This window comes from Pan troglodytes, chromosome 21, assembly GCF_028858775.2.
Source record: "Pan troglodytes isolate AG18354 chromosome 21, NHGRI_mPanTro3-v2.0_pri, whole genome shotgun sequence".
NCBI classification, from domain to species: domain Eukaryota; kingdom Metazoa; phylum Chordata; class Mammalia; order Primates; family Hominidae; genus Pan; species Pan troglodytes.
Window position 1 is genome coordinate 38,128,233 of NC_072419.2, and position 21,954 is coordinate 38,150,186.

General features: G+C 47.2%; 1 protein-coding gene and 1 long non-coding RNA gene across 46 annotated transcripts in view; one reads left to right on the forward strand and one right to left on the reverse strand.

The window, feature by feature from the left end:
• The window catches only part of LOC134809163 (uncharacterized), a 38,058-nt gene extending 24,062 nt beyond the window's left edge, over nucleotides 1-13,996 (reverse strand). The window contains exon 1 of the long non-coding RNA XR_010154195.1: nucleotides 7,331-13,996. This is a non-coding gene — a long non-coding RNA (uncharacterized LOC134809163). The remainder of the gene's footprint in view (nucleotides 1-7,330) is intronic.
• TTLL9 (tubulin tyrosine ligase like 9) overlaps nucleotides 1-21,954 on the forward strand; it is a 76,117-nt gene that overhangs the window by 38,328 nt on the left and 15,835 nt on the right. For 35 of the 45 annotated variants that reach the window (XM_063802809.1, XM_063802802.1, XM_063802804.1 and 32 more), the window contains 5 exons: nucleotides 798-983; nucleotides 10,871-10,939; nucleotides 13,992-14,082; nucleotides 16,038-16,078; nucleotides 16,900-16,987. In XM_063802809.1, the coding sequence (XP_063658879.1) occupies nucleotides 798-983; nucleotides 10,871-10,939; nucleotides 13,992-14,082; nucleotides 16,038-16,078; nucleotides 16,900-16,987 (475 nt within the window). The remainder of the gene's footprint in view (nucleotides 1-797; nucleotides 984-10,870; nucleotides 10,940-13,991; nucleotides 14,083-16,037; nucleotides 16,079-16,899; nucleotides 16,988-21,954) is intronic. The other 10 variants (XM_054674319.2, XM_054674339.2, XM_054674321.2 and 7 more) reach the window with 3 other exon arrangements.

Consider the following 21,954-nt stretch of genomic DNA (forward strand, 5'->3'; position numbering starts at 1 on the left):
GAGCAAGATGGTTTGAGGGTGCAGGGTCTGAAGGGAGAGGATGCATGAATGATTATGGTGATTTCAGGGTGGAGGCAAGTTGAGAAGTTTGGGGTCTAAAGATGGGAAGGAGGTCTAGAAGGGACAGGACTGGAGGAGGCAGTGGTGGGAAATTTTTAAAGGTTAGTGTAGCTTAGTGGTTGAAAGCATGATTTTTTTTTTTTTTTTTTTTTTTTAGGCAGAGTCTTGCTCTTGTCCCTCAGGCTGGAGTGCAATGGCATGATCTCGGCTCATTGCAACCTCTGCCTCCCGGGTTCAAGTGATTCTTCTGCCTCAGCCTCCCAAGTAGCTGAGTAGCTGAGATTACAGGTGCTCACCACCATGCCCGGCTAATTTTTGTATTTTTGTTAGAGATGAGGTTTCATCATGTTGGCCAGGATGGTCTCGAACTCCTGACCTTGTGATCCGCCCGCCTTGGCCTCCCAAAGTGCTAGGATTACAGGCGTGAGCCACTGCGCCTGGCCAAAAGCATGAATTTTGGAGTCAAGACAGGCCCTGGTCAAATCCTGGGGCAGTGCAGCACCTTCGTTGGATAGCTCTGAGCAATTGACTTAATCTTTCTAAACCCCAGTTTCCTCATCTGTGAAGCGGGGATAATTCTTGACTAGCAAGGTCTTTCTGGGTCAAAGTTACTCTTACTGTTGCTATTTTGTGGGCCAGAGCATGGAGGCTGCAGGGTGGCTGGTGGATGTGTGGGGCTGGGAGGGGAGCAGGCTGTGAGCAGGAGCTAATGGCCGCCTGTCCTTCCCACCACCCAGCTGACCCGGAAGAACTACATGGTGAAGAACCTGAAGCGGTTCCGGAAGCAGCTGGAGCGTGAGGCAGGAAAGCTGGAGGCAGCCAAGTGCGACTTCTTCCCCAAAACCTTTGAGATGCCTTGCGAGTACCACCTGTTTGTAGAGGAGTTTCGCAAAAACCCAGGAATCACCTGGATCATGAAGCCTGTGAGTGCCCAGTGCCAGGGGCTGGGTGGGAGGGCATGAGTCCCAGGTGCCATAGCAGGGATCAGGTGCAGACACTGCCTGGGAATTCAGCCTTAGATGCTGTCTGCCTTCCCGAAGGGCCAGCTTTAGCTCCTCTTCTCTGCAGTGTGTGGACCCAGCAGCTATGACTGCCAGCATACAGTAGGTGCTCAATGAGTGTTTATTGAATGCACAAGTGATGTTTAGGACGCCAGGGCAGGGAATTTGGAACCTGTCTTTCTGACATGCCAAGTGCTTTACCTGCGTTACCCCAATCCTCATAGTGACCCTCGGGGGAGAGATCAACAGCCCCATTTTAGCAATGAAGAACTTGAGGCTTTCTTATTCAAGCATTTCACAAATACTTACTGAGCATGTACCATGTGCCAGGCACAGACCTAGGTGCTGAAGACACAGCCCTCAGCAAGTCAGCCTGGGTCTGCGCCCTTTTTGCAGGCAGACAATAAGCAAACAAAGGAGACCTATGCAGTTGCAGTTGTGCTGTTATTAAGGAGAATGGTGTCAGGAGAGGGATCCACAGGAGGCTCTTCCTGGCTGGGCAGGCTTCTCTGAAGAAGTGAGAGACTGGACTCTGAGGCCTACCCCCTTGTTCAAATACTACTGATACACTTACTAGCTGTGTGGCCTCAGGCAGCTTACGCACCTTCTCTGTGCTCCAGTTTTCCCATCTGCAAAGTGGGATTATTATAATACCTATCACCTAGTGTTAGGGGACTAAGTGAGTTAACACAGGTAAAGCACATAGTAAGTACTCAATAAATGAGAATTGTTATAATAATCAGAATTAGTATTGAGCTGCAACCTGAAGGATGTATACAAGTCTGCCTGGAAAAAAGTAGAGATAGGGAAGAGCATCCTAGGCTGAGGGAACTGCATGTGCAAAGGCTTGGTATCAGGAAGCAGCCTATTGGGGCTCAAAAATCTGAGTGGGGCCGAGCATGGTGGCTCATGCTTATAATCCTAACACTTTGAGAGGCCGAGGCAGGTGGATCACCTGAGGTCAGGAGTTCAAGACCAGCCTGGCCAACATGGTGAAACCCCATCTTTACTAAAAATACAAAAATTAGCCGGGCGTGATGGTGGGTGCCTGTATTCCCAGCTCCTTGGGAGGCGGAGGCAGGAGAATTGCTTGAATCTGGGAGGTGGAGGTTGCAGTAAGCCAAGATCACCCCACTGCACTCCAGCCTGGGAGACAGAGCAAGACTCCATCTCAAAAAAAAAAAAAAAAAAAGAAACTGAAGAAAGGTGAGGATAACAGCGCACCTACCAATCACTCAGCCCTTTCTGGTGTCACAACTGTCGCTCACCACAAAGCCACATGCCACCGTAGCCTTGAATGGCATCATCAAAGTCCTCTTATGTTTTCCAGGCCTGAGAATGTTCCAGGCCCCAGGGAGGGAGCGGGAGGGTGGAGGGAGCAGCCCTTTCCTGTGGAGCTGAAGACTGGTGTCTGGTGTTGGCTGATGCAGATTTAGCCAATAACACAGGTGCTTGGAGGGGGAACTGACATGGGGCTGACAAAAACAATGGATGCTCCCAACAGGCACGAAGCCAAGGTGTACCCAGGCCTCCCAGGTTCTTCCCCTGGCCCATCCTGCCTCTCTGGTGTCCAGGGAAGGCGCAGTGAGGAAGGCCATGGCTGGAGCAGTAGGGATTAGGCTGATGAGCACGGAGTGCTGTGACCCACCAGGGCGGATTCCAGCTCCCAGCATTATCCTCTCAGAGAAATGGTAATTTGTGCTAATTGGGAACAGCACTTGCATATTAAATTGATTCCATTCCCAGCCCACAGCCTTTGTTAGCAGCAGACACAACGGCAGCTACAGCTGTAATTAAGAGGAGGCATCTTGGCTCTGTGTGTCTGTGCGTCTGTGTGTGTGTCCTCTCTCCCAAATTGCAAGGCACCCTGTCTCAGGGGTGGAGAGTGGGCGCTTCTGTGCTTCTAGTCATTTCTGGCATGGGTTCTAATTCTGTATCCACTGCTTACAAGCTGTATGACCCTGAGCAGGTCACTCGACCCCCTTAAGTCCCTCTGTGCTCATTTCTTCATCTGTAAAATGGAATTAATGAGTGTGTCTACCTTACAGGGTTGTGAGAGAATACAGTGAAGTTACACACGTTCGACACATGAATTTACAAATTATATCAAGGGCTTGGCATTAGGTGCCTGATAATTGACCATTTTCATTGTTATTTCCAAGAGTCCAGGAAACACCGTCTCTTTGCTCTGTCCCTGGGAAAGCACTAGGTCAGTGTTTCTCAAACCCTACAGTGCCCGTGCAGCATCCAGGGACCTGGTGCAATGCAGAGCCTGATTCACAGGTCTGGGAGGGGCCTGGGAACCAGCATTTCTACCAGCTCCCAGGACATGCCAGTGCTGCTGGTCTGTGCATACACTTTGAGTATCGAGATTGTGGAGCAGTGGTTCTCAAACTTGAGGGTGCAGCAGAATCTCCTGAAGAGCTTGTTCAAGCATCCCACCCACCCCAGAGTATGATTCAGTCAGCCTGGTGGGGGCCTGAGAATTTGCATTTCTAGCAAGTTCCCAGGTATAGCAGTCAGGGTTCTCCAGAGAAAGGAAAGCATTAGTGTGTGTGTGTGCGTGTATGTGTGTGTGTGTGTGTGTGTGTGTGTGTGTCTGTGTGTTTAAGGAATTGGCTCATACAATATTGTGGGGGTTGGCAAGTCTGAAATCTGCAGGGCAGGCCAGCAGGATGGAGCTTCAGGCAGGATTTCTATGTTACAGTTTTGAGGCAGAATTGCTTCTTTTTCAGGAAAACTCAGTTTTTACTCTTAAGCCCTCAATTGATTAAATGAAGCCCCCCCCATGCTATCAAGGGTGATAACTTAAAATTAATGATTGCAGGCCAGGTGAGTGGCTCATGCCTGTAATCTCAGCACTTTGGGAGGCCAAGGTGGGAGGATCGCTTGATCCCAGGAGCTTGAGACCAGCCTGGGCAACATAGCAGGACTTAGTCTCTACAAAAAATACAAAAATATTAGCTGAGTGTGGTGGCGAGTGCCTGTAGTGCCAGCTACTTTGGGGGCTGAGGTGGGAGGACCACTTGGGCCTAGGAGGTTGAGGCTGCAGTGAGCCGAGATCATTCCACTGTACTCCAGCCTGGGTGACAGAGTGAGACCCTATCTAAAAAAAAATTAATAATTGTAGATGTTAATCACATCTACAAAGTACCTTCAGAGAAACATCTAGACTAGCATTTGACCAAGCAACTGGGCACCATAGCCTAATCAAGTTGACACGTAAAATTAACCATCACACCAGGTTCTGAGGGTGCTACTGGTCTGAGTACCACAGTTTCTGAGAACCACTGGGTTTGAGTATTAGTTCTGGGACCTTATTTGGATTCCTTTCAGGAGGAGAGAGTGTTAAAAACAGAACATTGCCCTAAATTTGGAGAATAGAGGGAGAAGAGTCCCCTGAATCCCTCCACTCTTCCCACAAGGCCTGTCTTTGTGACATGGTTGATCTTTGCCCACCCACAGGCAAAAGTTTTCGCATAGTTGGTGTGGCCCAGCCAGTCACAGGGCAGCCCTCGGGCATCTCCTCTGCATTGTTTTCCTGGTGTCTGCCAAGCCTTCATCTTCCTCATCAGTGGCAGCAGAGCAGCCCAGGACTCAGAAGGGAGCAGGCAGCATCATTCCATCTACACCACCCTGTGGGGACCCTCTTCCTACCAGGCCAGAGCCCCAGCCCATCTTGGAGCTTTTAGGGGAATATAAGAACAGGCTCTTGGGTCTGGCATTTAAAAGTCCAGTGTAAACATTGCATCGCTCTTAGCTTTCTTCCCATGGAAGCATTCTCCCCTGCCAGCAGTTCAGGCCGTCAGGGTTGGTGGAGAGGTGGGCAGGACACTGACACAGGTCATGGGACAACTGTGGCTCCAGCCCGCCTCGTGGTGCGGGGAGGCGACTGCTTGGCTGTCACGGATGGGGCCTGTCAGTCTCTCTGTGTGCCCCCCAAGCTGCTCAGGGACAGGGCCTATCTATCTGCTCACCCTGCGTCCACCAAGCTGGTCTAACACTTCACACACGGCAGCGAGCGTTCTTGGCAACCAGGGGGCTGTTCTCAGCCTTGGGGGCCTATTTCCAAACTGCAAGGCAGGAAGAGCCACATTTTAACATTCCATCACACTAGTTTACCCCAACCAGAACTTCTCAGAATTTTTCACTGAGACTTTCTAAGGGTCGGGATGCTTTGCTCAGTAAATAATAGAAAATCCAAATAACAGTAGCTTAAACAAGAGGGCAAGACTTCTGTACTGTTTTTATGCCATGGGCCTCTTTGACATCTGGTGAAATGTGTGGACCCTATCACAGAATAGTGGTGTTTTTTTAACCGCTTCATTGAAACATAATTGGCATACAACAAGCTGTGCGTATTTAATGTAGACAGCTTAATGAGTTTGGAGATAAGTATGTACCCATGAAAGAATTGTGGTTTTAAAAACATAAAATACAGTACATTCCATTATAAAAGAAGGCAACTATACTGAAAACCCATTATCAAACTGTGTTAGTCTGGGTTCCCCAAGAAACGGACGCCAAGACAAAATTAAACAGTTTGGCTGGTGAGAAAAAATGGGGAGGGAGCTAGCAGGTGAGGCTGGGAGAGAATCAGGCCTCCAAGGAAGCGAAGAAAGAAGAGAGGGAGGGAGGAAGGTTGGAAGTTTCTATTGCTGAGCAGACTTTGGAAAGTTCATCAAGGCCCCTGGGAGGCCTCAGCCAAAGTTGGCTGTCAGGAGTCCCCTGTCTCTCAGGAATGGCCGGTCTTCATATCCCCTGGGGCTCAGTCACTGACTGGGAGCAGCCCTAGCAAGACGCCCTGGCAAACACAGCTAGACCTCAACTGGAAGCCGCTGGCACTCTCAGTCAGTTACTCTGTTGGAGGCCTGCAAGGTGCATTGTCATGGCCACCACACAAGCGATTACAAAATTATTTGTGCTATAGAAATATGTGCGCTTTTCATTAACAATTAAAGAGGATCTAACAGCAGGCCTCACAGCTACCATAATTTCAAAGTCAGGAGGAGCATAAACAATATTTTGAGATATCTGCAACAATTGTAATGTGATGTCGAAATCACTGTGATCTCTTTTGATGGCAAAGTCACGGGCATGGCTAACACTCCTATGATTTGTTGCATTCCTAATAGAAAGAAATGTGAAAATCGGCCAGGCGCGGTGGCTCACGCCTGTAATCCCAGCACTTTGGGAGGCTGAGGCGGGTGGATCACGAGGTCAGGAGATCGAGACCATCCTGGCTGACACGGTGAAACCCTGTCTGTACTAAAAATAACAAAAAATTGGCATGGCGTGGTGGCAGGCACCTGTAGTCTCAGCTACTTGGGAGGCTGAGGCAGGAGAATGGCATGAATCCAGGAGGCTGAGCTTGCAGTGAGCCGAGATCCTGCCACTGTACTCCAGCCTGGGTGACAGAGCAAGACCCTGTCTCAAAGAAAAAAGCATAATATAAAAATATTTCCCTCCCAAACCATCAAGTAATAGAGCTGCCCCCAGAACTAGCAGTGTTTATCCTGTGATTTTGTGTATCCCCGGCACTTTTCAAGAGGTATATGAGCCCCAGGTTTGTGTAGCACAGATTTAATTATCTCAGATTTGTCACCTGTTGGCTGGGTGACCTTGGGCAATGTGTTTGGCCTGTCCGCTGGTTCTCTTGGCTGCAAAATGGGGATAACATTAATGTTTATGTCAAAGGGTGTGTGTTTTTTTTCAAGCTTTAATGAGGTAACGTGTATAAATCACGGTGTCTGGCACAGAGTAAACACCTGGTAAGTATTAGCTGCTGGTATTGCCATTGTTATGAACCATTCTACTAAAGCTCGTATTCCGGTTATCTATTTCAGAGTAGCAAACCACTCCCAAACATAGTGACTTGAAACAACAATAATGCCTTATTTAGTTCATGTGAGCCCCCAGCTTGGACAGTGCTTGACAAGGAAGGCTGCTCCAGCATCCACTGAGGGCTGGAGGATCCCCTTCCTAGCTGGCTCACTGGCTGGGCTAGCAAGTAAGTGCCAGCTGTTGGCTGGGAATTCAGCCAGAGTTGAGGGCTGGAAGACTCAGTTGCCTTCCAGGTGGGCCTCTCCCTGTGACCTGGGCTTCCTCATGGGATGGCTGCTGGGTTCTGAGGGCAACCATCCTGAAAGAGAGAGCCAGGCAGAAGCTATATTGCCTTTTATGACCTGGCATTGGAATTCACCCATCACTTCTGCCATAGGCAATTAGTAGAGACACTTCCAGATTCAAGGGAGGGGACATTGATTTACCTTTTGACAGGGTTCTGGAGAACATATGGGACAGGAAATATTGTCGTGGTTGTTTTTGGAAACTGCCATCTGCTGGAACTAGGTATTAGGTGATTTCCATCTCATCGGCCCCGATGTAACACCATGCAGGCGGTTCATCTTTCATTCTTTAGGGTTAGTCCCTTAGGAAGGCACCTCCTGGAACAGTCATGTCAAGTTACTAACAATGGCCTGAACAATAAAGGCATTTTGTTATCTCACAGAACAAGAAGGCTGAGGGTAGGCATATCCAGGTTTGGGGATGTGCTAGATGATGCCACTAGAGGCCCAGGCTCCTGCTCTCCATCCACTCTGCATCCTGTGTGCTGGCTTTTTGTCATCAGACTTGTCACCTCATGGATGTGACATGGCTGCTGCAGTCACAGGCATCATCTCCGCAGACTGTAGCATTCAAAGAAAGAAGGAAGGAGCCCAGGATATTTCTTCCCGATCCCCTTTCTCCCCAGCTCCTTCCCTAATATTTTTAACAAGGAGAAACATCTTTCCTGGAATCTCTGAGCAAATGTCTCCTTAGGTCTGATTGGCCAAAACTGGTCATGTGGTTTCCACCAACTGCAAGGGAAGCTGGGAAAACCTACATCTGGCCTTTCTAGCCTCCCTCATGAGAGGTGGGCTTTGCTAGCAAGGAAGAAGAGGAAGGAAAGTGGCCATAGGGAAGGCAGCCAACAGGGTTGGGGATAGGGGTTCCTAGACCAAAGCATATGAACCTGAAAAGATACCGTTTAATTGAAGTTTAATAAAATATAGAAAAGTAGCCAAATTATAGGGTCACAGTATGAATTTTCACAAAGTGAATCCACTCAAATAATCAGCACCCAGGTCATAAACAGAGCGTTCCCTACCCTCAGCAGCCCTCTCAGGCCCCTTTCCACTCACTCACAACCCCCCAAGGCACTAAACATCATAGGTTTGCTTTGTCTGCTTTTGGACTTTATATAATTGGAATCTTATAGGATGACTACCTTGTGTCTGGTGTCTCTCCCTTGACATGTTTTGCAGTTCATTCTGCTGATGTGGGTAATTGTACATTATTAACTGTCATCGTTGTATACTATTCCATTGATTAAATATTCATCCATTGGGGAGTCTCAGGGTGGAGCTATTATGATAGTGCTGCTGTGGGTGTCTGGGGCCATGTCCTTGGTGACATGTGCAGACATTTCTGTCATGTAGGTCCCTAGGAGAGGAATTGCTGGGACATAGGATAGAGGATGCCTATGTTCAGCTTTAGCGGATGCTGCCAGTTTCCAAACAACGTACTCTCACACCAGCAGTGTGTGCAAGTTCCAGTTTCTCCACATCCTCACTAATACTTGGTATTGTCTGTCTTTAATTTAACCATTCTCAGGTAGTATATAGTAATATCATATTGTGATTTTCATTAGTGTAAGAATTAAAGAAAGAGGAGAGAAACACGAAAGGTGGCTCGCCCGTCAAGACAGGTTTATTTTAGAGAAAACAAACCTGAGAGGAACCTTCTGGCTGAGTTAGGTCAGAGCCACACTCTCTTACAGACTAAGAGTTTTTAAGGATTCAGGGCGGGAGAGTTTATTAGAGGCTTGGACTGCTTCTGTGTCTCTTTGTTGTGCTTATCTGGGAGGGAGAGTTGTGTGTCTGTTCCCATACATCTTTCTGCAGCTGCAGGCATATCCCCCGGGTTGCTTTTAGCTTTCCTATCTTAGTGCACCGGAAGGGAAAGGAATGTGCTTATTAAGATCTACTGTTTTACTGGGGTCCATTGTATGAGGGCGAAGTTTGGCAGTTACCCAAGAGACTTTCCCCCCATCTCCCTCTGTGCCCGAGCTGTCTTATCTGTGTTTTACTGTCTGCTCTTTCTGTCTGCTTGTAGTTAGAAGAGAAGTGATTTCCTTGAAATGCATGAGGCCAGAAAGGGAACTGGAACTTAAAGTGGCAGTGTTTGTCCGAGATGACGAGATGACGGTGCTCTTGTTCTGTCAATTAGCACTTCTCTGTTGGTGAACCCTCTGATGAAGTTGAGTGCCCGTTCTTTTCTTTCTTTTTTTTTTTTTTACAGACAGTCTCACACTGTTGCCCAGGCTGTGCAGTGGTGCAATCCCTGCCCACTGCAGCCCTGATCTCCTGGGCTCAAGTCATCCTTCCACCTCTGCCTCCCAGATAGCTGGTACTACAGGGGTGCACTCTCATACCCAGCTAATTTTTAAAGCTATTTTTAGTAGCGATGTGATCTCAAGGTCTTTCTACGTTGCCTAGACTTGTCTCGAACACCTGAGCTTAAATAATCCTCCTACTTCGGCCTTCCAGAGTGCTGGGATTACAGATGTGAGTCACTGTGCCCAACCTATTGTATGTTTACACTGGTAATCTTCTTTCGTAAAATGCCTGTTCAAGTCTTTTGCAAGGCCGTGAACTGTTGGAAGCTCCTGATGCACACTTATTAGTTGCTTTCTAAAATTGCTGTGCACATTTGGCTGCCCCTGAGCCACCACCAGTGCTCCATAGAGTTTTTGGCACCCAGTCTTCTGGGCACACACAACCCTGAACCATGGTGCACAGCATGGCAGGCAGAGCAGGGGCTCTTTGTGCAGTAGACAACCTGTACAACCACACCTGGCAGCCCTGCATGCCCCTATCTTGTACAGAGAGCCTCGGGTGGGCCAGGTGGGCCATGCTCAGAGGAGAACAGAAGGAAATGAGAGTTGCAGTTATGCTGGAGGTAAGATGACTTGGGAGATCTGCTCAGTGGCTGCAAATACCTAAAGGACTCTTCTGGCACCCAGGAATCAGCTTTGTTCTAGGAGGTCCTAAAAGCCAAAGCCAGACTGGCCAGTCTTAGCTCAACACAGGTTAGGCTGTGAACGTTCCATTGCATAATGCTCAACATACAGTATGCACTTCATATATACCTTTTGGATGACTACTTAACAAAGCTATCCTGTAACAAAATGGGCTGTTTGGCGTTGGTGGGGGAGGTAGTGAGCTGCTAGGCACTGTGAGTGTGCAAGGCCAGGCAGGAGGACTGTTGTCCTTCTACAATGGTAGAAGGGGAGTAATGCCTTTGTTGAGGACCACTCCATATGAGATCAAAGATTCTCTCAGCCCCTAGACTGTGTGAAGCTATGAATTATCCATGCTGGGGTTCAGTAAAGGCAGGCTGATTTCAGTATTAGCCGAAGCAAACCCTAATTAGGAAGGCAAATTGATTTCCAAAAAAAGATTTGGATGATATGTTCCCAGGACTGTTAGAAATGGCTTTTTAATTGTCTGTTCTTTTGCATTATTCATGCAAATGTATGTCTTTGTGAGCTAAGTCAGTCTCCCCCTTCCCCTCCCTTCCCTCTCTCCCTCTGCCAGGGTTAGCACCTTCTCTGTTCCAGACCCTTCAGCTAGCCTTCCTCTGGGGAGAGTTGGGGGTTCATAAGGAAAAAGAGACAGATATGCTGGGGACAGCCCCCAGCCACGGGGGCCAACAAGGAACCACACAGAGCTAAGAGCCGGCTTTCTGCCCCCATCCCACCCCAGGTAGCCCGGTCTCAAGGGAAAGGCATCTTCCTCTTCCGTAGGCTGAAGGACATCATGGACTGGAGGAAGGTGAGCCTGCCTCTTCCCCCTTCCTCCCTGAACCCTCCTCTGACCTTGCCAGCAGGAGGGGCCGCTCCTTCCTGCAATCAAAGCTCAGAGGGCTGGCAGAGAAACTCTGCCCACAGGTCTGCCCATTGGAGCAGGGTCTCCAGAGCCAGATTGTCCAGGTTCAAATCCTGATCTTGCCACTCAGTCACTCAATAGCTGTGTGCCCTTGAGCAAGTTACTTTACCTGTCAGTGCCCCCGTAAATGGGGATGGTAATTATACCTGCTAAGGATGCAGTGAGCTAATAAGCAAACACACGCGCGCGCGCGCACACACACACACACACACACACATTCTCACACACACCCACACACCCAGCACAGTGCCTGGCACTCAGCGCTCGATGCACTTTCTTTATCTGGGCCTCCTGCTCACGTGGCTGGGGAGAGTTTGGCTGACTCTTCCTCAGGGCCTAGACTGAGCCTCGGGGGCAGCTCCCTCTCAACCCCAATCCATTCTTGTCCCAAGACACAGTACAGTAGAAATCCTGGTTCAAATCCTGCCTCTCCCACTCAGCAGCTGTGTGGTCTTGGGAAAATGACCGAAGCCCTCTGAACCTGAGCGGTGACGATGGTGCAGGGTGGGTGGGAGGAGCAGGATGGCTGAAATCCTATAGGACCAGCTCCTGCTGTACCAGGAGGCGCACAGCAGTGCTCAATGTCTTGACTCCTCCCATGAAACTGTCAGGGCACTACAGGAAAGAGCTCAGCAGCCTGGAGGCCCAGCCTGCCTGGAACACGGTCAGTCCCTCTGGCAGCCACGTGAGTGGAGGTAGGGCTGGGCCCAGGTCCCAGGAAGGGAAGACCTGGCTGCTTCTGTCTTGACACAGCTGAGTGGGGAACAATGGTGGGTGAAGCAGGTCTACCCTGAGAGCCAGTGCTGCCTGCCATTATTGGGGCTGTTGTGTCACCCCATCAAGTGTGTGACCCTTGTCTTTGAGTGAAGGGGACAATAGGTGGGAGAGGCGTTTGCAACCTGCGAGGTGCTGTGCAGATGCATGAGAGCATTGCTGTCTTCCAGAGCTGGGCTGGCAGGTAGAGAAGAAGGAGCAATGTCCTCGGGGGCCCATGGGTGGTGTAGGCAGCACTGTCCAACAGAACTTTCTAGAGGGATGAAAATGGATATCTGTGCTCTCCAATGCGGTGACCACTAGCCACATGCAGGATGTTGAGCACTTGCCACGTGGCTGGTGTGACTGAGGACTGGATTTATAATTTCATATCCTTTTTAAAAATTGTGGGCCGGCAACAGACACATGAAAAAATGCTCATCATCACTGGCCATCAGAGAAATGCAAATCAAAACCACAATGAGATACCATCTCACACCAGTTAGAATGGCGATCATTAAAAAGTCAGGAAACAACAGGTGCTGGAGAGGATGTAGAGAAATAGGAACACTTTTACACTGTTGGTGGGACTGTAAACTAGTTCAACCAGTGTGGAAGACAGTGTGGTGATTCCTCAGGGATCTAGAACTAGAAATACCATTTGACCCAGCCATCCCATTACTGGGTATATACCCAAAGGATTATAAATCATACTGCTATAAAGACACATGCTGCACACGTATGTTTATTGTGGCACTATTCACAATAGCAAAGACTTGGAACCAAGACAAATGTCCAACAATAATAGACTGGATTAAGAAAATGTGGCACATATACACCATGAAATACTATGCTGCCATAAAAAAGGATGAGTTCATGTCTTTTGTAGGGACATGGATGAAGCTGGAAACCATCATTCTCAGCAAACTATTGCAAGGACAGAAAACCAAATACCGCATGTTCTCACTCATAGGTGGGAATTGAACAATGAGAACACTTGGACACAGGAAGGGGAACATCACACACCGGGGCTTATTTTGGGGTGGAAGGAGGGGGGAGGGATAGCATTAGGAGATACACCTAATGTAAATGACGAGTTAATGGGTGCAGCACACCAACATGGCACATGTATACATATGTAACAAACCTGCACGTTGTGCACATGTACCCTAGAACTTAAAGTATAATAATAAAAAAAAAAAAAAATGTGGGTCGGGCGTGGTGGCTCACATCTGTAATCCCAGCACTTTGGGAGGCTGAGGTGGGCAGATCATTTGAGGTCAGGAGTTCGAGACCAGCCTGGCCAACATGGTGAAACCCCGTCTCTACTAAAAATACAAAAATTAACCATGGTGGCTGTCACCTGTAATCCCAGCTACTTAGGAGGCTGAGGCACAAGAGTTGCTTGAACCCGAGAGGTGGAGGTTGCAGTGAGCCAAGATGATGCCACTGCACTCCAGCCTGGACAAGAGAGCAAGACTCATTCTCAAAAAAAAAAAAAATTGTGGTAAAATCTGTAACATGAAATTTACCATTGTAACTTCTTTTAAGTGTGTGGCTTTGTCACACTAAGTGCATTCACATTGTTGTGCAACCACCACCACCACCATCCGTCTCCAGAACGTTTCATCTTCCCAAACTGAAACTCTGTAACTGTTAAACACAAGCTCCCCGTTCCCTCCTCTCCCCAGCCCCTGGCAACCCCCATCTACCTTCTATCTCTATGAACTTGACTACTCCAGGGACTCATCTAAGTGGAATCAGACAATATTTGTCCTTTTGTATCTGGCTTATTTCACTTAGCCTTATGTCTTCGAATTTCATCCATGTTGTAGCATGTAATTTCATTTACTTTTCATCAAGGTAAATGTAAATGGCGTCTTGCGGCCAGTGACTGCCCTACTGGGCAGCACCAGTCTAGAGTTTAAACACTCAGGCTCTGGGCCTAGACCATGTAGGTTCACATCCCAGCAACACCACTAACTGGCTGTGTGACCTTGGACAAGTTACTCTCCCTCTCTGTGCTTCAGTTTCTAATCTGTGAAATGGAAATAACGTTAGTACTTACCTGACAGGGTTGATTTAAAGATTCAATGAGCTACCCAAAGTAGTGTCTAACAGAATACCTAGTACACAGGAAATGTTCCATAAATAAATGTTCAATTATTATTATTATTACAACTAGGACACAAGAAGCTCTGACGACCAGAAAGATGATATTCCTGTGGAGAACTATGTGGCTCAGCGTTACATTGAAAATCCCTACCTGATAGGAGGTGAGATGGCTGTCTCTGCTCCTGCTCTTCCATTGCATGGTCATCAAACAGTCAGTCAACAAGCTTTGACCAGCAGCCTGCCAAGGGCCCAGCCTGACACCAGGCATGAAGGGATGCATGGAAAGAGATGGGTTCTGCAGTCTCCCACCTCCTAGCCATTGCCTGTACAGTTCCCTCTGCCCGGCATGTCCATTCCACTCCCTTCTTGGTTCAGAAAAATTCTCCTCCTTTAAAAACCAACTTATTCATGCATTTATCCAACAAATATTATAAAGCACCTACTTGGTGGCAGCACTGCCCTGAATACTGGCTGCCCCTCACCCTGCTCTCCTGGAGCTTACACCCGCGATGAGCAGGCTGCAATAAACCAGAATACAAACCACAGGACGGTCCCATGCAGTGCTGGGTGCTATGAAGTCAGTCAAGCAGGGCAATGGGACAGAGAGTGACATGGGGGCCAGGAGGTGGACATGTGAGCTGAGACCTGAGTGACAACTGGGAGTCACTGTGGGTAGATTTGGAGGGAGAGAAATGCAGGGAGGAGGAATCACAAGGGCAAAAGGCCCTGAGGCGGAACCCAGCCTCCTCCCCGCAAGCTTGGTGGGTTTCCCCAGGCGGGCCAACATCTGCTTTTCTCACTCGGGCTCTGGGAACTGCAGGCACATCAGGCATGCCTGACATCATTGCAATAGGGTTAATGCCAGTTGTCTCCTCCCACGTCCTCTGGCAATTACCTTCCCCAGGGGGCAGCCCCTGGGCCTCTTCTCCTCTCTCCCCCACAGTGACCCCATCCTGTCTGTGGCTTAAACACCACCCAAAGGCCAGTGACTCCCAGCTTTCTGTCCCCAGCCGAGACCTTGCCCCTGAACCCCAGATCCTTATGTCCAGCAGCCTGTGACATCCGTCTTGGGCATCTGCCAACCACTCAAACCCAACACATCCCAAATTCTGCCCTCCCATCCCCCCACCATGCCTCAGCTTCTCTAGGGGACACAGCTAGAAGCCAGGAGCCATTCTGGGTGTGTCCCCCTTCCCCTGCCACATCTGGTTCTCACCAAGCTCCCACAAGCTCTGGAATCTGGCCATTCCTCTCACCTCCACCCCGGGCCTGGCCACCATCCTCTTCCTCCTAGACAACCACGCCCGCCCCCTCACTGGTGCCTGCCGCTGCTCTGCCCACTTCACTCCACCCCAACGTGGCAGCCAGAGAGGAGACACCCTTCCGTGGCTTCCCATGGATTGTGAGACAAAACCCCAAAACTGCATGGGACCTGACCTCTGCCAGCCTAACTGACCTCATCTCCTTCCACTCTGCCCTTGGCCCAAGCTCTTTCCCCCTCCAGACTGTTCTCGCAGTTCCTTCTGCCCAAGATCCTGCACCGCTCTGGGCTGGGCAGGCACCTTGTCTCCATGAAGGTCACCACTCCCCATGGGGGTCTTTGACCACTGAGTTTCAAGACTTTCCCCCAAGTTGACCCCCACGCACCCCTCCCCCACCTCCCATTATTCTCTCTTTATACCTTGTGCGTTTTTTTTGTTGTGTTTTTTTGAGACCATGTCTTGCTCTGTCACTCAGGCTGGAGTGCAGGGTCACGATCATAGCTCATGCAGCCTCCATCTCCTGGGCTCAAGCGATCCTCCTGCCTCAATCTCCAGAGTAGCTGAGACTACAGATGTGCACCACCATGCGAGGCTAATTTTTTTGTAGACACAGAGTCTCACTATGTTGCTCAGGCTGGTCTTGGATTCCTGGCCTCAAGCGATCCTCCTGCCTCAGCCTCTCAAAGTGTTGGGATCACAGGCATGAGGCACCACGCCTAGCCCGTTGTGTAGTTTCAGCAGGAGCTTCATGAAGGCGGGGTTTCCTGTCTGTCCACTGCTATTTTCCCAAAACCTAGCACAATGTCTGACGATCAATATTTGTTGCACAAATTAATTTTTTCCTTGCCTGACAGGCCGCAAGTTTGACCTGCGTGTCTATGTGCTGGTGATGTCGGTGAGTAACAAAGGTGGGGGCCCTGCTCCAGCAGGGGTTAAAGGGTGGCTGGGCTAGGGAGATGAGGGGAAGAGGCCTGGAGGTACCTTGTGTGAGCTTGTCTGGTTTTATCTCTCCCTGGGAGATCCCCGAGGGACATCTAGGGATAGGGTGGGGGCAGGGAGACTTATCTGAGGTTTACCATCTTAGATGCCCCAAAGTCTAGATTTGCCCTCTCTCTGCCCTTCTTTATTCATTCGGTCATCCACAGCAGACATTTATTGAGCACCTACTAAGTACCAGGCCCTGGCACTTAGCAGGTTTTATCTCATTCAGGCCTCCTAATAACCCAGGGAGGCAGGTTCTATTATTATTCTCCCTTTACAATGAGGGAACAGATACAGAGGTTGTGTACCTTGCCCAAGGTCACAGAGTTGGTGAGCAGCAGAGCTGGCATTCAAATCCAGGCAGCCTGGCCTCAGAGCCTACTCTCTTAACCAGGGAGTGGCTATATTCCCTCCACCCATTCATGCATTCCTTCATCCAGCCAATGTTCAAATCTTTTTGCTGGGCACAGGATACAGGGGTGTCCAAGACAGACTCCACCCCTGTCCTCCTGGACTTCACCTTCATTTTATTTCCTTCTGTATCCCCCTCCACCTGGGGAAAGGAGGGGATAGAATCAAAGAAGCCTGGTGTAAAAGCAGGTGCCTGAAGGATGATTTGGGAAAGACATAAGGGCACTCCGGGTGGAGGAAACGGTAGGTGCAAGAGCTAGGCGATGTGACAGTGCCTGTATATATTCCCTTTCCCTTCTCTCTCTCTTCCCACCTCTGCCTTAGTACATCCCGCTGCGGGCCTGGCTCTACCGGGATGGCTTTGCCCGATTCTCCAACACCCGCTTCACACTGAACAGCATTGATGACCAGTGTATCCTGGGATCCTGGCTAACCACCCCCGACACACCTACCCCTTCCCACACTCTGGCCAGTCCCAAGTGAACTCCTTTGTCCCACAGGTGTTTGCTGAATGCCTGCTGTGGTCTGGGCACGGGAGACAGGGTATGAGATAGGTCTGGTCCCTTCCCTCTGGGAGCTTCCAGTTTTGTGGGGGTGATTCCATGGGAGAGGCCAACTCTGCTCTGAGCAGCTCACCGCAAACTGCTCTGCCTGATGATAGTTTTGGTGCTATGCCTAACATTCACATTTACTTATATTCCTAGGGTTGGACAGTTTTAGCCCCTTTGGAGAACATTTGCATCCTTTTATGTGCCTCTTTCTTCAGTGCCTAGTCATTGGCTCACTCATTCATTCAAGTACAATGCGATTTTCACCCATCCGATTGGCAGAGACCAAAAATTTGATAACAGTGTCCTGGCGAGGCTGGGAGAATACATATGTTGCTGGCGGGATTGTAAATTGATTGGTATGACTCCTTTGAAGACAATCTAGCAAAGATCTGTTAAAAGACAAATGCACATGCCCTGTGACCCAGCAATTCCCCTTCTGGGATTTTATCATCTTACAAGTACATGTGCAGTATAGGACAAGACAGGCTTCAAGGTCATTCACTGCACGGCCTTGTTTGTGAGAGAAAAAAATAGGGAACATTGAAATGAATGGCTCCTTTATACAGTGGAATACTATGAAGCTGTTAAAAAGGAATGGGGAAAGTGCTTTATGTACTGATATGAAACAATTTCCAAGATATATTGTTAACTGGGAAAAAACAAAGTATGTCTAGAACAGTGTTTGAAAGTATGTTCTCGTTCATGTTAAAAATTATATCTGGTCAGATGTGGTGGCTCACACCTGTAATTTCAGCACTTTGGAGGCTGAGGCAGAAGGATCACTTGAGGCCAGGAGTTCAAGACCAACCTGGGCAACATAGTGAGATCTTGTCTCTATGAAAAAAATAAAAATAAAAATAAATTAGCCAGATGTGGTGTCACATGCCTGTACTCCCAGCTACCCACTCAAGTGAGGTGGGAGGATCACTTGAGCCCAGGAGTTCCAGGCTGCAGTGAGCTGTGATTTTGCCCCTGTATGCCAGTCCGGGTGACAGAGCAAGACTGTATCTCAAAAAAAAAAAAAAATCTCTCTCTCTCTCTGTCTATATATATATGTTTGCCTATCTGTACATAGACATCTCTGGAAGAACAGACAAGAAGCTGGGTGCAGCGGCTCACACCTGTAATCCCAGCACTTTGGAAGGCCAAGGCAGGTGGATCACCTGAGGTCAAGAGTTGGAGACCAGCCTGACCAACATGGTGAAACCCCATTTCCACTAAAAATACAAAATTAGTTGGGCATTGTGGCATCTGCCTGTAATCCTAGCTACTAGGGAGGCTGAGGCATGAGAATCCCTTGAACCTGGGAGGCGGATTTGCAGTGAACCGAGATCACGCCATTGCACTCCAGCCTGGGTGACAAAACAAGACTCTGTCTCAAAAAAAAAAAAAAAAAAAAGAAACTGGAAATAGATGTTGCCTTTGGGAAGAGAAATGTGAGTGGATGCAGAGGTAGGAAGGAGACATTTCCTTACATACATTTTGTGCATTTTAACTTTTGAGCCATGTGAATGTATTATCTGGTCAAAATAGACACATCAAAAGAAGTTTTAAAGATCTTTAGGCCTGAGCCTCAGAAGAAAAGAGGTAGACAATCCAGCAATATTTAGGAGGCAAATGGGCGGGACCAGATGACTTGCACATGGGAAAGATGGAAATGGGGGTGACGCTTCCCAGCTTCGGGTGTGGACAACCCAGCCAATGCTTTTAGCCCATTTGCATCTCTCTGCGTTAATTTCCCCATTCAGTTGAGTGCGTGTCCAAGGTGATGCATGTGCATTGCCTGCATGTGAAACTGCGATTAGACCTTTCTGAGTATTTTTTGCAATTTGTTTTTTTTCTATTTTGCCAATGTCAGCACTTCCAGTACGTTCATTTTATTTTGTAATTCTAACAAGCATTTATCATATGCAAGTCATCGAGTTTAGTTTAATTGCCACCTACTTTTTTTTTTTTTCACTAAAGTTAAATAATACATGTAAAGCAGTTAGAACAGTGGCTGGCCCAGGGTGACCTCTCAGTAAATGTTAGTGGTCCTCCTCTCCCACTTAAAAATGTTTGCACAGCTCTGGGCATCATGGGGACTTTTTAAACAAATCAAGCCCTCTCCCGGGGCTAGTTTCTAGTTAATGAGGCTTTGCTGTTTTCATAGTGAGTAAATACACATTTTCCACCCCTTCTTTTATATTGTTTTAAATTTTTAATCTTGAAATATTAATAGAACATAATTTTCTATAAATAGAAAACTGCAGGAAGGACTATAACAACCCATGCATTTACCATCCAGATTTAACAGATTAATATTTTACCACATTCGCATCAGATATTACATACTAACTTTTAAAATAATTTTGGATCACAAAATAATAAACATTTTTAACCTGACTTCATTATATATAATATATATAGTTTATACATAATTATTCAAATATATATTTGCATATAGTATATCTATACATACACTAAATACAAAACTATTCATTGAAACACTGTATATAATAGTATACAGTCATCACCCTTGATCCCTTAAATCTCCCTTCAGGGATGGTGAAATGAATGATAAAGCATCTATGTGATCTTGTGCATCTGTTGAAAGCAATGAGATAGGTCAAAATATCATGACATAGAAAGATATCTAAAACAGATGATTAAGTGAAAAACAAAATGTAAGATGGAGAACCTGGTATATTCATGTTCCCATTTTTGCCTTTAAGGAAGAATGTTTATGTTTAAGAAAAAATATGAAAGGATGTTCATGATTCACTAATCTATCTTAGTGATTGATTGATTGACAGTTTCCTTCTCTGTTGCCCCCGATCGAGTACAGTGGTGGGATCACAGCTCTTTGCAGCCTTGAACTCCTGGGCTCAAGTGATCCTCCCACCTCAGCCTCCTGTGTAGCTGAGACCACAGGCACATGCCACTGTGCCTGGCTAACTTGTTTTTTGTAGCAATGAGTTCTCGCTATGTTGCCCAGGCTGGTCTCAAACTCCTAGGCTCAAGAGTGTGACCTTGATTCAACAGTTTGAATCCTCCCACCTTGATCTTCCAAGGTGCTGGGATTACAGGCGTGAGCCACCGTGCCCAGCCTCACTAATCTATTAACTCTGAAAACTGCAGAGAATTAGAACCAGGTCAGGAAACATTTATTTTAAACTTTATACATGTCTATTATGAATTGTTTCTACAATGGATAGGCCTTACTCTAATAATAAAATAATAAAACATTGAAAGGATATAGTTTTATAATAAAAGTGGTATAGCTCATGAAAATCAAATCGGAAAATTCAGAACAGTACAAAAAGAAAGAGAAACCTTCTCTAGGCATATTTTCTAGCAGAAACTTCTTACTATTTTGGTGTATTTCCTTCCAGGCTCATTTGTAGGGAATTTTGTTGTCATTCACCTTTTATATATAAATGATCCCATTGTATAAATATAACATTTTCTTGCACTAAACATTATCAGCAGTATTTTCCTTGTAGACTTTTTTTTTTTCATTAATGAAAATATTCCACTGAGTAGGTTTCCTGGTTTTCTAATCCCCCATGCTGCAGGCATTTGGGAAGTATTCAATTTCTTGCTATAGTGACACATAATGCTGCAAAGGAACATATTTCTTCATAAACCTTTTACAGTATTTAAGATTTTTCCTTTGGATGGTGTCACAAAGATGTAAATACTGAGTCAAGCCCATCTGGCCAGATTGCTTCCCAGAACAGTCCTTTTATCTTTTTACCCTCACTGGGCATGGTGGCTCACGCCTGTAATCCTAGCACTTTGGGAGCTGAGGCGGTCAGATCACTTGAGGTCAGGAGCTTGAGACCAGCCTGACCAATATGGTGAAACCTGATCTCTACTAAAAATACAAAAATTAGCCAGGCATGGTGGCAGGCGCCTGTAATCCCAGCCACTTGGGAGGCTGAGGCAGGAGAATCACTTGAACCCAGGAGGTGGAGGTTGCAGTGAGCCAAGATTGTGCCACTGCACTCCAGCCTGGGCAACAGAGCGAGACTCTGTCTTAAAAATAAATAAATAAAAATAAAATATTTTTACCCTCCTATTGACTGGTCCATTTCATCCCAACTCCCCAGTCCTGGGGACAATTGTTTTAAACAGCCATTTCTGAAACGACTGGGCACATCTAGGTGAAGCAGATAGGGGCATTCATTATATGATTCTTGCAAATATTCTGTGAGTTTTGAAGTTTTCAAAATGAAAAGATTTTTTAAATGCAACTGACTTGACGAGGAAGCAGAATTTTGCCTTAGAATTAGCATTTCTTCCAATTTTCATTTTCCCCCATTTGCGTGCCTTTGAAATTATATATCTTCTATTACTAGGAACTTTGAGCTTTTTCCCAGATGGGGTCCTACCAGCTTTATTTTCTCTTTTATGTTTGTCCATATCCTTTACTTAGTAAATAAACAGTCATACTTTTTATTGTTAATTCATGTGGGATTTTCATGTGACAGAAACAGACTATTGCATTTGCTACACATCTTTTCTGTGGTCACTGATGCTTTAATTTTTGTATTGACATCTGTTCATTTTTATTTTCACATGCTTGTCCATTGGTTTACTTGTCCATTGGTTTCCTCTGTGATTTTTACCATCATTTCTAAACTAAGAAAAGTCTTTTTCTCCTAAATATTTTGCAATGAATCAGTTCTGTTTCTCTGTGGGTTTATTTTGATTGTATGTTTACTCTGCTACTTGACCATTGGTCCACTGAGACCTGGTTTTAGGTTCCTCTCTAGAGACGGGAGGCTCTGAGGTTGGCTGACCCATCTCTCACCCCTTTCTTTTAGCCTCTGCTTCTCCTCTG